Source organism: Drosophila mauritiana, chromosome 3R, assembly GCF_004382145.1.
Source record: "Drosophila mauritiana strain mau12 chromosome 3R, ASM438214v1, whole genome shotgun sequence".
Classification (NCBI taxonomy): domain Eukaryota; kingdom Metazoa; phylum Arthropoda; class Insecta; order Diptera; family Drosophilidae; genus Drosophila; species Drosophila mauritiana.
The window spans coordinates 9251057-9264630 of record NC_046670.1 but is presented as its reverse complement, the minus strand read 5'-3'; the positions used below and the strand labels follow the sequence as shown (position 1 = coordinate 9264630).

The 13574-nt window shown below is 44.2% G+C and overlaps 3 protein-coding genes across 4 annotated transcripts; 2 read left to right on the top strand and 1 right to left on the bottom strand.

Annotated features, from left to right (window-relative positions):
* Nucleotides 1-239: 239 nt before the first annotated feature.
* LOC117145285 lies at nt 240-1833 on the bottom strand. The gene is made up of 2 exons (XM_033310875.1): nt 1522-1833; nt 240-886 (listed from the first exon to the last, which is right to left on the bottom strand). Exons 1-2 carry the CDS (start codon nt 1831-1833, stop codon nt 356-358), a joined length of 843 nt encoding a protein of 280 aa, XP_033166766.1. The 3' UTR covers nt 240-355.
* LOC117145203 (lutropin-choriogonadotropic hormone receptor) lies at nt 1374-9022 on the top strand. Of its 2 annotated transcripts, none has more exons than XM_033310767.1 (17): nt 1374-1822; nt 4203-4585; nt 5108-5262; nt 5351-5425; nt 5502-5579; nt 6090-6164; nt 6225-6290; nt 6354-6422; nt 6478-6552; nt 6619-6736; nt 6795-7156; nt 7220-7372; nt 7510-7655; nt 7727-7955; nt 8024-8219; nt 8288-8484; nt 8541-9022. In XM_033310767.1, the coding sequence occupies exons 2-17, from the start codon at nt 4262-4264 to the stop codon at nt 8716-8718; spliced, it is 2496 nt and encodes an 831-aa protein (XP_033166658.1). In that variant the 5' UTR covers nt 1374-1822; nt 4203-4261; the 3' UTR covers nt 8719-9022. The 2 variants fall into 2 exon arrangements, with proteins under 2 accessions (XP_033166658.1, XP_033166657.1); XM_033310766.1 differs by having other exon boundaries at nt 4133-4585.
* A 516-nt stretch (nt 9023-9538) lies between these two features.
* LOC117143473 lies at nt 9539-10335 on the top strand. Its single transcript, XM_033308187.1, has 2 exons — nt 9539-9728; nt 9808-10335. Exons 1-2 carry the CDS (start codon nt 9573-9575, stop codon nt 10015-10017), a joined length of 366 nt encoding a protein of 121 aa, XP_033164078.1. The 5' UTR covers nt 9539-9572; the 3' UTR covers nt 10018-10335.
* The last annotated feature ends 3239 nt before the right edge of the window (nt 10336-13574 follow it).

Here is a 13574-nt window from a genome sequence, read left to right as displayed (position 1 = left end):
TAGTGAACTTAAGCAAACCATACGGCTATCGATATGCGAATTATAATTAAGCCGAAGCAGTGAGTCCACTAAATGCTTTTTCGAGCGCTTCAATTAATTTTTTCTCTTTCCAGGGCGCGGCGAGACCAGGGGCAAGGGATTAGCGAGTGCTACACACCCACTTCCAAGGCGGGGGAAGCACATACTGCGATAATTATTGTTTTACCCAGCATGTGCCATGTGATGACGACGTTGTCTGCTTCTGGTTAGCTGGCTAGGAGCAGTCATTCTTTATTGAGCGAGTAGTGCCAATGGGAAAAAATGACAATTGAAACTCAACCGACCGCCAAAACGATTATGCGGGTCAAGCCCGCGTCTACTGACGTCCATAGACGTTCTCATCGGTATAGGAAATGTAGAGGAAGTAGTCCTTGTCGAAGTGCTCCTGGTACAGTGCACCCATGGTGGCCGATGTCGGTGGAATCACATTGTTCACGAAGAAGAAGAGGGCGTCGTCGGGACGCAGATTGATGCGCTTGCGGATGAGAAAGTAGAACTGGCCCACCGTCAGGTCCGCCGGCACCAGGTACTTCTTCTTGTCCAGCTCCGCGTAGCGCGTCTTCGGCGCCTTCTCCACGATGACGGGCACACGGTCCGGATACTTGCGCCGGATCTTGTCGCCCTCGTTGCGGCGCTTGTCGAACGAGTGGTCCTTCTTGTACTGATAGTTCATATCCATCTGGGCGGACTGGAATTCGGTTCGAATCGAAACGGAGCGAAATATGGGTTTTCGTTTTGGATTTGGTACGAAGGTCTTATGTAGCTGCCGGCCTGAGTTGCTGGGAACTACGTATGATTTATCCCCTTTAATGCACTGATAGCTTTGGCAGATAGAACAGTGCCTGCTCTTCTCGGAATCGAATGGGAAATGGGAGGGAAAATGTCATTGGTATCAGGTTCAGTATTCTTGCAATTAAATATTCAATGAATTTGTGTTCATTACTTTTCTTGGAAAAGTATATCCATACCTTAAAGCCATCAGGAACATACGAAATTTGTTGGAAAGGTAGTCAAGCACCTTCTAAATTAAAGAATAACTACTTATATAATACTATCAATGCCAATTTCCCTAGAGGCTTTCATGGTGCTTCATATATTTGTTGTATCTTTTTCATGCATCGCTCTAATTAATTAATTTGAAGTATCCTCCATTACCGTTAAACTGTTAATTGTAATTGCGTCCTTGGAATCGCACGACTGCAGGACTCTTGATGCCAGAAGCCTCCCATTCAAGGCTTCACTGGCTTTACTTATTCTATATATTTTCATTTATTTATATAAATAATTATTTTTTTAAAACGATTTAAGCTATAGAAATCCCTGCAGCTGCCACCGCTCTATGAACATTTTAGGCTGGGCGCCCCAAGGCGACAATTGGACCAAAGACGTTACCCTCAAGGCTCCCAAGGCGCTGACCACAAGGGAGCTCAACAAGTGTGGTGCTGGGGGCGTCCAACTGCGAAAGCTTTCACCTGAACCGACCGCAACGGCAACAATGCACGCAACACACGCAAAGCTGGAGCAGATGTGTTGTTGGGCTCCGTCGTCGCTGGCTGCTCGTCGCTCGGACAGCGCTGGAGCTCTCATTCCGCCATAGCTGCTGGAGCTGCTCGGTTGTTCGCGCTCGGTGCCTCGGCAGTTCAGTTCGTCGTTCCACTTCCGACTCTTGGAGCAGTTCGTGCATCGCTGGTTTCCGGTTGTGGCCTGGGCGTAATCCCTTGCAACAGGTGCACTCCAGTTCGGACGAAGACAACTGCAAAATACCTGGATATCTACGGTTCCGGTGAGCAACATGTCCAAGAACGGACCCTTCCGTTTCGCTAGAAAAAAAAGCGTGTGTGTGCGTGTGCTAGGCGAAATAATGTTTCGGAAAATCCATTATAATGTAGAGTTTATACGCTCATGTGATGTTCGGAAAAATGTTTAGTCCTCGATCTCTCCTTTGATGTGTTGTCTGTGTTTGCTGAAAAACCTGGCCATAAAGTTATCAATTTTCATTTTGCCCAAAATCGACTCTTGATTTTAGTGGCGATTAGCCATAAACACGGGCAGCTAATCTATGTGTCTGTGTATTGATTGTGTGCGGCAATTGCTAATTAAACTCACGGGTGCGAAACAAATCACCAATTGTGTTCCGTAATCCGAAAAGTAATCGCCCTAATGGTGTTGCTTTGGCTCACCTAGAAATGTGCAGTCCGGCCGATTCGTTTGTGAGATGATCTGAGATTCGATAGAAACGTACGGATTTTGTGATGTGGTTACCGAATACCTGCTAATGAGTCCATGCTAATAGACTGCAAAAATCGGAGAGATTTCTGGTCATCTTCGTCCAGATAGATAGACGCACAGCAATGCGCTTTCTAAACGCACAAAATGGAATTTTAAAACAAATTAAAATGCACTTTGTTGGCTTGGAGACACACACACACACTAGTTTTGCGGTCAGGCAACTGGCAAAAGCTAATTTGATTTATGAAACAAATGCGTGTCTGTTTTCCCTTTTCTCGTGAAAAATGCATAAGAAATTGTTGAAATAACAGGGCAATTAGGTGGGTAAAAAATGGAGTTTTGCTGGCCACTGAACTAGAACATTCTAATTCGATTTATATGAACAATATTGCGACTTGCGCCTGGATAAACTCAAACTGACTTGTTTTACCATGTTGTTAATGCGGCAATTAACATTAATTCGTTAAAAACGACACCATAACCGTTTTTTTAGAGTCCAGATACGAGAGTACTGCGTTCACTGGACCAGAATCTTCTGCGTTCCGCCCACTTAATCGTGACCACCGCCTGGTTTAATTACTCCAACTTTGGTGTCCGCCATTCAAAGGGGAATTAGTTAAATGGAATGCAAGAGTCGTCAGGGTGGATTTAATCCAATTGAATGCTGCTAACTATTCGGTGTTGATTCGAAATGCAAATAATCAGCCAGGGCTGCCAATCAAGCGAAATATTGTGTAAATAATTGATTTAACTCATTTTCTTGGCTTTGTCCGATGGCCCAATGATAGATTTTGTATACTCAAATGATTTTTTCTATCATTTTCTAAGCAATGTGCGTCACACATTTGGATTTTCGTGATGATTTCTTTTTGTCCAGCTGCCATTGGAAACTCTGTTGCCTATTATCTGCTTCTCGGCCAACGATTGCCATTGAATTCCGGCAGAGGTTCACGGTAACTTTCGCATTCCGGCGGAGGTCGCCCAGCCGTAGGTGCTAATTAACTCGGAATTCTCCCTTTAACGCAGGGCCGGAGATATAGCCAGATTGTGCACTCCGGGCGAAAGATCGCCGCCATAAAGCTAGCTGGAGCACATGCCAGAACAAATATTTGCTAATTAAGAAACATGGTTGAAACATGGCGCACAGCTGTCGGCATTCTTTGAGGTCTCTCTGATAAGCGGGCAGAATTCAAACAGAAATAGTTGAGGTTCTGGGCGCGTATATGTGATATGGGATATATGGTGGGGATATATCCCCCGAAAACTGAGCTCCCAGACAATCTGGGTTTATGGCAGCACTAATTACACAAAACTGAATGTTTCAATTAGCTGGCGAGAACTAAAATTAAGCACAAACAGCGAAATGATATTTTATAGGCCCCCAAAAAACGTGACACGAAATGTTTACGGATACTGGTGTCTAAAAATAATGCCATGGATTAAATATGAGCTTTATGCCTGCATATAGCATATGTTAATTAACGAACTCCATTCGATATTTGCTCAACTTCTGTTGTTTGCCAGCCCCTTTCAGGCAAGTAAGTCAGTGTCCTCTCGACCATGTTTCCCTGCCCATGGGCTTCACTGTAACTGATTGCCCAAGAAATTTGCTTTCGGCTGCTCGCCAATGATTTCGATTTATTCGATTTGTCGCTGGCTTTTGTACGGTTTTGAAAATCAATCAAACACGCGTCCGCGCCCCACAACGTGACCGTCCAATTCGCGACATGCCAAATATCTACGGATCAGCAGGGATGGCAGTGAATTGTTTGCTCGATGCTATTTAACTTTATCATCAGCTTGATGGCTTCATTAGGCACTCACTGAATCACAGCTCCTGCTCGTTCCATTTCGTTCCGAACAGGCTACGGCTACAAGATGCAGACGCGCATCCAAAACTAATTAGAAGTGTTAACGGATACGGATATTTGCAGAGGAAATGAGCCGCACATTATGTACCTAGGATCGCTGGGCGGAAACGACAGAGAGAGCCATGGAAAAGCACCCGAGTCTGTCCCAGCGGATGGATACCACTTGCCGTCCGAGGAAGGGCCTGAAGTGTCTGTCATTCGAGTTCCAGTGCCGCCTGCTTCTCCACCATCTGCTGCTAACGTCGCTGAGTGGCCGGCATTGCGTATACGCCACGAGTGCCGCCGGGGGGGCGTTGAGTGCCAGCAACTGTCACGACATCCACCACGGATTCGATGTCTACCCCAATCCCACGGCCGTCTCGCTGGCTCAATCGACGGACACGCCCCTGACCGCGGCGATGCCACGGTCCGCCTGGAAGTGTTGCTGCTGGAATGCAAGTAATCAAGTAAGTGACTGATAGACGCACACTTTCTACTTAATTCTATATGTTTACCAGCTGCGCCAGCGGCGCACTGGCCTCCAAAGTCAACTGCAGAACTTGAAGGTTGGGTAAACAGCGAAACTAGATGGCAGATCCGATGGCTCCTGCTTTAGTTGAATGTTCGTAGCAACTTTAAGCCAATGAAGTGCCGAATGTCAGTTAATTGAAGTAGTCAGCGACACAGGGCATTTTGCCCTAACGTTCATTGAGTTTTAGTTGTGATTTTGACTGACATGACTGAAATGAAGTTACCCACTAACTTTATTAATAACTACTAACAGCCAAAGTTCAAGATCGCAGAATGTCAAAGGGTCGCCATCGATAGCAGGTCGGTGTAAGTGAAAGGCCTGCGCTTTTATTTATAGAATTATACTAGGAAACTAGGTTGAAATATGAGGTTAACACTGCAGGCTATATTATTTATTACTTTCCCAACTGCACGACTCCCACGCACCTGCATAAAAACCTATTCCACTATTTCCGCAGGCGGAGGAGGTGGAGTGCCGTTGCGAGGGCGACGGACTGAATCGCGTACCGCAAACCCTGACGCTGCCCATCCAGCGCCTAACTATCGCATCCGCGGGGCTGCCACGCCTACGCCACACGGGGCTGAAGGTCTACGGGTCCACGTTGCTGGATGTGTAAGTTATATTGCGATGGATAGACATATCCACCGACATATCCATATCCTTACGCCATGCGTTTACTAATCGTCCTTTGGCTTCGCAGGGCCTTCACCGACTGCCTGCAGCTGGAACTGATACAGGATGGCGCTTTTGCTAATTTAACCCTATTGCGAACAATGTAAGGCTTGATTTTAAGTGGCGGCTTTAGGCGACCGACTGACTGACTCACCTATTATCCTTTATTATCTATTCAGCTACATCACCAACGCACCCAAGCTGACCTTCCTCTCGAAGGACGTATTCCTTGGCATTTCGGACACCGTGGACATTATGTGAGTCCAAATCTAGCTCTAGATGCCCCATCTGTGGGGCATTCATCATGGGGCCTTCGGGGGTGGCAGCCAAGTTAATAAGCACACACAGCTGTATGGTTTTTAATTCGGCCAGAAGATGGGTAATATGTTGTGTCATTGGTAAAAATAGCACTTAATGCCCATCTACGCGGTTTTGTGCGCTTTCCTCCTTCAATATGTTTTTTTAATTGCCTGCCATGTCGAGCATTCCTCAAACGCATTCTGGCAAAAAAATGCAATTTAATAAACATGGTCATATGTATTATCATACATATATATTCATACATTCATATGTCCATCAAGCAGAAATAAATATTCAGCTTAATTGCTATGCGCGAACGGCAAAATACAAATTCAATTTCACGCGTAGAACTATTTACTCTGAACTTTTATTACACACTATTTAAAATAATCCTGCTGCGGTCAGGATGTGGGTGTGCCCTTGAAGTTTACGCAGTCTAACAATAGTATGCCACTTTACTCCCACAGACGCATCATAAATAGTGGTCTCACCAGAGTTCCTGACTTGGGCCACCTGCCACCTCATAATATTCTGCAAATGATGTGAGTAGCAAAACCCAGTTTATCCCTTGTATTACTAATATGTACCTATCTTTTTCGCAGAGATCTCGATAACAATCAAATCACTCGGATAGACAGTAAATCCATAAAAGTAAAGACTGCCCAATTGTACGTATAATTGGTTTATTGCCACACATTCGAGTAATCTCTGAAGAGCTCTAATCTTTGCAGAATTTTGACAAACAATGAAATAAGCTACGTTGATGACTCCGCTTTCTTCGGCTCCAAGATAGCCAAACTGTAAGTTTAACTCAATTTTAGATAGTTAATAGTTATTAATCATGTGGCTTTTTAGATCGCTGAAGGAAAACAAAAAGCTGCAAATGATGCATCCCAATGCATTCGATGGCATCATAGACATAGCTGAACTGTAAGCTTGGAAATTTGTATTTATTGCATCTGCAAGATTTTACCCTTTGTATTTATATCTCCACAGCGATCTCTCCAGCACCTCGTTAGTTGGCCTTCCTTCAGCCGGACTTCAGAACATCGAAGCGTTGTACATTCAGAACACCCACACTTTGAAGACCATACCATCCATCTACAACTTCCGGGTGAGTAAGAGTGACTTTCTACCAAAAAATTTAACCCCAAAGTTTCGCTTTCTTATAGAATCTGCAGAGGGCCTATCTCACCCACTCCTTCCACTGCTGCGCCTTCCAGTTTCCATCCCGGCACGATCCTCAGCGACATGCCCAGCGCATGCTGGAGATTGAGAAGTGGCGGAAGCAGTGCAAAAGTGACTCCGGATCGCGAAAGGAGAGATCAACCTTGGATAACTCCTTCGATATGCCAGAAGATTTTGGTTCTTTCGGTGGCACCGACGACTCAGCAATAGATATAACCCCCATCACTTTCGCTTCCTTCGATTACATGGCCGATGACACCATGAACAAGGGCACTTTTCACGAAAAGATCATCCTGAATCCGGGCGATGACTCCTCGGCCGAACTCTGTGGCAATTTTACATTCAGGTGAATTGATAAACTCTTAATTTAACAATACTCCGTACTAAAAGCTGATATTATCCGCTGCAGAAAACCCAATATTGAATGCTATCCCATGCCCAACGATCTAAATCCTTGCGAGGATGTAATGGGCTATCAATGGCTGCGTATTTCCGTCTGGATTGTGGTCGCTCTGGCCGTCGTGGGCAACGTGGCTGTGCTGACAGTAATACTATCGATTAGGTAAGTCGTTACATTCCCATTTGCCCAAAGGCACTCAGAGAAACTGAGCACATTTTCCAGAATAGTTGAATGCTTTTTGGGTTCTTCAATAGTTTAAACTAGTTTGTTAAAGTGCCTATAATCTGTTACATTTCCAGACCGGAATCGACGCCGGTGCCGCGATTTCTGATGTGCCACCTGGCCTTCGCCGACCTGTGCCTGGGCCTCTATCTGCTGCTGGTGGCCTGCATCGATGCGCATTCCATGGGGGAGTACTTCAATTTCGCCTACGATTGGCAGTACGGTGGGTGGTGCAGCTGATTTTGCGGTGCCGTCATGGATTTAGCTTACACTGTCTTCTCCATTTTCCCGCAGGGCTTGGCTGCAAAGTAGCCGGCTTTCTCACCGTGTTCGCCAGTCATTTGTCGGTGTTCACGTTGACCGTGATTACCATCGAGCGCTGGCTGGCAATCACGCAGGCCATGTACCTGAACCATCGCATCAAGTTGCGTCCTGCTGCGCTCATCATGCTGGGCGGCTGGATTTACTCGATGCTTATGTCCTCGATGCCCCTGTTTGGCATAAGTAATTATTCGTCGACGAGGTGAGCAAGTAAATATGTCATTCTGCCCGAGCTTTGTGGTTCAAATGCTCGCCTCTCGCTCATTGCAGCATCTGCCTTCCGATGGAGAATCGCGATGTGTACGACACCATTTACCTGATTGCCATTCTGGGCTCCAACGGAGTGGCCTTCTCCATCATAGCCGTCTGCTATGCCCAGATCTATCTCTCCTTGGGTCGCGAGACACGGCAGACCCACCAGAATAATCCGGGCGAGCTGAGCGTTGCCAAGAAGATGGCCCTTTTGGTGAGTAGACTTCCAAACTGCAACTGTAAGGATGTAAGCTACTTCTACTAACTACTAACTTCCTGTAGGTCTTTACAAACTTTGCGTGCTGGTCGCCTATTGCTTTCTTTGGACTCACCGCGCTGGCCGGATACCCACTGATTAATGTTACCAAGTCGAAGATATTGCTAGTCTTCTTCTACCCCTTGAATTCCTGCGCGGATCCCTATCTGTATGCCATTTTGACGTCCCAGTATCGCCAGGATCTGTTCACCTTGTTGTCCAAGTAAGACGAAAGAACGGCCATCGTGGTAAAGCAGATCTAAATTGCATTTATTTCAGACTGGGCCTGTGCCGGCAGAGCGCTCTGAAGTACAAGGACAGCCTTTCCGGCCAAGCCACCACCAGATTCACAATCCACGGCTCCATTCAGCGGCACAGCTCACTCACGTGCAAAATGCAGACTGTAATGGGCGCTGAGACGCAGAAAATGCTGAAGAACAGCGAGGATTATGTTTAAACCGAACCTCCTGGGTATTGTGAACTCACCTCTTCCCACCCCGTTGTGATATATGATACATACGTGTACTATTAGTTAACGCTCTCTCCTTGATTTGCTATCTGTTGCAGTATTGTTAGCATCCCACGATTAATGATATTTAACAGCCATAAGTTTGATTACGTTATCTTGTCATAATTAAGTTGTTACTCCTAAGGTATTCAGTTTTAGCTAAGAGATGTATTGCTTGAAGGAACGAGCTTGTCCCCGGATAACAACTAAGTGGTTTCCCATTGAATGGTATTAAATGTTTAAATGTACAGATTTAAAACTCTAAATGTTCAAATATTCTGTTTAAATATATGAAAAGAATTGAAAAAACTATTTAAAAACTAATTAAAATTGTGTACATCGATGTTCATTTGTAGTTTCCGTTTCCCTTTCGTTAAAATTCCATTTTTTATTGCTAGTGATATAAATTAAAGAAAGAAACGGTACAGTTGAGCTTACCAACCATCAGATACCCATTACTCAGCTAGAGGCTTCGCAATCCAAAGCCCAGACCCCGGAGTTGTGTCCCTCCTTGTCCCGCTGCATTGTCCCGCCGACCATTTGTTCCGCCGACCTGTTGTCCTGCTGACCTGTCCTGGCGACCTGTCCCGCTGACATGTCCCTCTAATCTGTATCGCCCACCTGTTGTTCCAGGATTATTAACGTGTATGTATACTTCGTGTATCTTACACATATTGTACATGCGATTCTACATGGCGCTTCTAGTGGCGCCATCTACGTGTGCAAGGTGCCACGACTGCAGTTTGTCAGCCCTGGCGAACAGCTGGCCTCGAAAAGGACGAAGCAATTGAAGGGAAAGGAAAATGACGCGTCCTGCGATTTTCCTCGTTGTCTGCTCAATAACTCTGCTTAATTTCGCCAATGGCTACAAGGAGATCCACGGACTGAATGGCAAGCTGTTTCCGAAGGCGGCGACGTTTAATTTTCCGGAATATGCTTACAAGGAGACCAGCAAGAATGTGAGTTCGCGAGCCTATTGATTTTTTTTCGTGTCCACTAACCCATTTTTCTCCTTATAAATGGTCAAAAATAAAACAGGAAATCACTTACCACGAACTGGAGGTGACGTGCGACCAGCACGCCCAGTGCATTGGCCTCAGCCCGGTGGGCGTGGCCAAGATCAACTGCATCCGGCAGTGCATCTCGCCATCCTGCTACCAGGACATCTATGCCTTCAACGAGCTGGAGGAGGGCGAAATCGACGCCAGGCTGAACTCCTTCAAGGGATGCGTTATCCAGCGCATGTAGCAGCGACCGCAGTTGTTCAAGGAGTGCTTCATCTTCAAGTGGCTGGAGCTCACCGGCATCGCCTACTAAATGGAGCCATTGCCGATCCGTTCCGAGGACTCGCGAGCTGTTGGCCTGACTGCGAGGATAACACACAGGAGCCTCTTTCTATCAAATGCCCAACGGATTGCGAGGAATTCCGCTTGAGTTTTGGATGTCAGAGGCTTCGGTGGCATCTTGTCTGCAATGAAATGAACGTTTGCATAGCATCTGCGATCGGTAGACTGCACCTTGATTTAAGGCCAAATTTAGAAATAAACTTTTTCACTTATATCAAAAGAGTAAGACTAAAATTTTATTGTGGCAAAGAGTGTGATTGTTTAACTTCCGGTTTGATATGCAGGATTTTATTTCTCATAAAACTGGCAAGATGATTCATTTTATTCAGATAAGCTATCCATTTCCTGTTTTCAGGTTACTATATCTTAACAGAGGGTATGCTCATTTCAGTTAGCAGTCTGCAATGCATAAGTATGTATATTTTAATATATATAAATATTTGTAATTAGTTCAACAGTTGAGTAGTTATAGTTAGGTAGTCTGTCTGCCTGTCCGTCCATCCGTTTCCGATGAAACATTCCCAAAAGACTTATTTTTTATCACAGGTAGTATATAAGTCTAAACGGGCAGGATCAAATCACTATAACATATAGCTGCATAGGAATATTAAAAAAATAATATTGACAAAAATTACGCCTTAGATGTTTTAGATCACTTTTTTCAAATATATAATTTAGATTTTAAATTGACTTAAATTAAACATTATTTAGCTGAAAAAGGAACAGTTGAAAAATATTTAAAATAATAGTTTCGTTTAGTATAGTTTTCTTAATTCTTATTTGGTGTAAATCAGTTGCTTTTTTGAATATATAATTAGTCGTAGAATATTTGAGCTTCGGTTTGCAGAAGTGAACTTCCTTTTTTGTTTTTATTTTCAAAGGTATTTAATATTTAATTTATTCTAGAGAAACTAAAACACTTGTCTAGCAAAAGAAGATTCGACACTAAAAACGAAGCATACTTATTGGACTATATTTTTCGAAAATTCCTGATAATCATTTGTTGTTTTTTCAAAGAAGCAATACAAAGGCAAATGGTTAGATCCATCTTGCTGCCACCCATAATTGCTCCTGCTCCTGTCAGTTAGCCAAACCAGCATTTGGTCAACTGGGCGTTTGAATGGAAACCAATGGATTCCATTGAATTGAACAAAGTGCGCGGCGGAGCAAGTGAAGCGCGGATAAATTGTGCAGTTCAACCAGTTATGGCGGCAATTTCCGAAGGAAAATACAATTTAAGTTTACGACTTGTGCGCCTATGACAACAATTGGCATTAGTTTCGTCCCAGGTCCCCCATATCTATCAACTTCCCAGTATGCCTAGATCAATCAAGCCAAATCAAGCGTGTTGTATAAATAAACTACTCACCCATACACAAGCAGGCACACCACACACACTCCACACACACACACACACTGCGATACGCATATTTGTGCTAGTGCGGCGTTTAAGTTTAGTTCGGTAATTAAAAGCCAAATGCTCATAAAACGAAAATTTATTAGCATTGTCTAAGCGAGTGTGTGTGTGTGTGTTTGTCGAGCACACACAACTGTGTCACTTGACACTGTGCGTGTGTAATACCGTTGCACATGGAAGGGGCGTGGCGGGGGTTGGGGTTGGGGGAGTGGCACAAAAGGCGACTGTGACATGTGGGTGTTGAAATCCCTATGGATTTTTAATGTGCTTAATTTGAGTGACAGCTCCAAAATGGGCGCGATCGATTTCTGTGCGCCAACACGCCCTCCCCAGCCACGCCCCCTTTCAACTGAATGTCAATGTCCAGCTAAATACACACACACACACACTGAAACACACACAGGCACACGGAAATGACTCCATTTGACCATAATTGGGATTAGATTTAAGATTTGAGTTGTACAAAAGATATGCATTTGGTAGCAAATGTAAGCTTAATTATTTGTTTTATGTTTTTTAAAATTAAGCAACTGATATATTTTAAATATCCTGTTAATGTTTTTAAATATTCTTGAGATAATATAACTCAGAACTTTCTTTTCTACATTATCAAAGGGCTATAAAGATATTAAAGAGATTTTTATGGATGCCACATCTTCGAGTTCTAAAATAAATTATTAAAAAAAAAATAAATATATCTATTTTTATTATTCCCCTTATATTAACAAATTCAGTATAATAATGACTTTAGTTACATGGCGGAATTTCGCATAACCTTTTAAGTATACAATTACTTATTCAATAACCGATATTTGTTCTGTTCTTATCAATTCAATTAAACCCATTCATTTCGATACCATCTGCATATGCAAACCAATATACCCACGAAGCGCTCCTAAATCCGCACTGAGCCCAGTTCATCTCATCTAAATCCTGGCTGCTTATTCGGCCGAGTGTCCTTAGAACGAATCCTGCTGACAAGCTGAAGGAAAATTCATAATTAATACGTTTTCCAAAGCGAGGTGCTCAAAAAAAGAAGAGAATGTAAAAACCAAGTGAGGAGGAGCGAAATTAACGCGAACGACTTGTACAGTGAGCCCTCTGTGTACACAACAGCAACTGGCTGGCAGCGTGGCACGCACACCCACACACACACACACACACACACACACACACAAGCGAGCACGAAAGCCAGCGCGTTTGGCAAATTAGCCAAATGCGTTATTTGGCCCACAAGCATTTCAGTTTCAGTCGCTCACGGAACGTCCTGGCGTTTGGCCGCAAAAACCCAGCGAAAGGCAAAAGTCCAAAAAGCCAGCAGCAGCCCAGAGTTAAAAGCCAAAAAAATTAGAAATAAAGCGAATTGGTCGGGAAAATCCGTGGCAAACGTGATGTAGCAACTCGAAACGCTAAATGTGCGAAAAGTGTGTGTAATTATGTGTGCAATAATGTACGTTATGTGTATGTATATCTTTGCTGATCTTGGCCAAACATCTGGCGGCAATCAACTGATAAATTTATCAATTAACTACAGCCGCTATCTGTGGCCAAAAAGCTAAGCTAATGAGGTTGTCGCGTTGTTCGCGCGACTGTGTGTTGGTGTGTATCTGTGTGCAACAAGTCTGCGATCTGACACTCGGATTGGTCTGTTCAACCGGCGCGAACTAATCAAATAAATACGCCGGTTAATTGCGGAATGCATATTAATGAGACTCTGGTGGTAACTGCGCCCACGCTCCCAGCAAAACATCATAGCACCACCCACTGAACCACCCAACCACCGCACCACCGCACCACCCAACCAACTCCCATCTTGAATCGCCGGATTCACTGGCAGCTGTTACCTGTGCTTAGTACACCTTTCATTTCTGCTTTAATTTTAATGGGGCACGTTGCCTGAATGGCTAAAATGCCAAAATTCGATGATTCATAGCGGGTCGTGCGAAAATCTAATGTAGCCAATTGGATTTGCGTTTGCACTTAATCCGCGCGCTAAGCACTTCGATTAGTCAGTTGGAGCCCCCATAACCCACCAACTACTA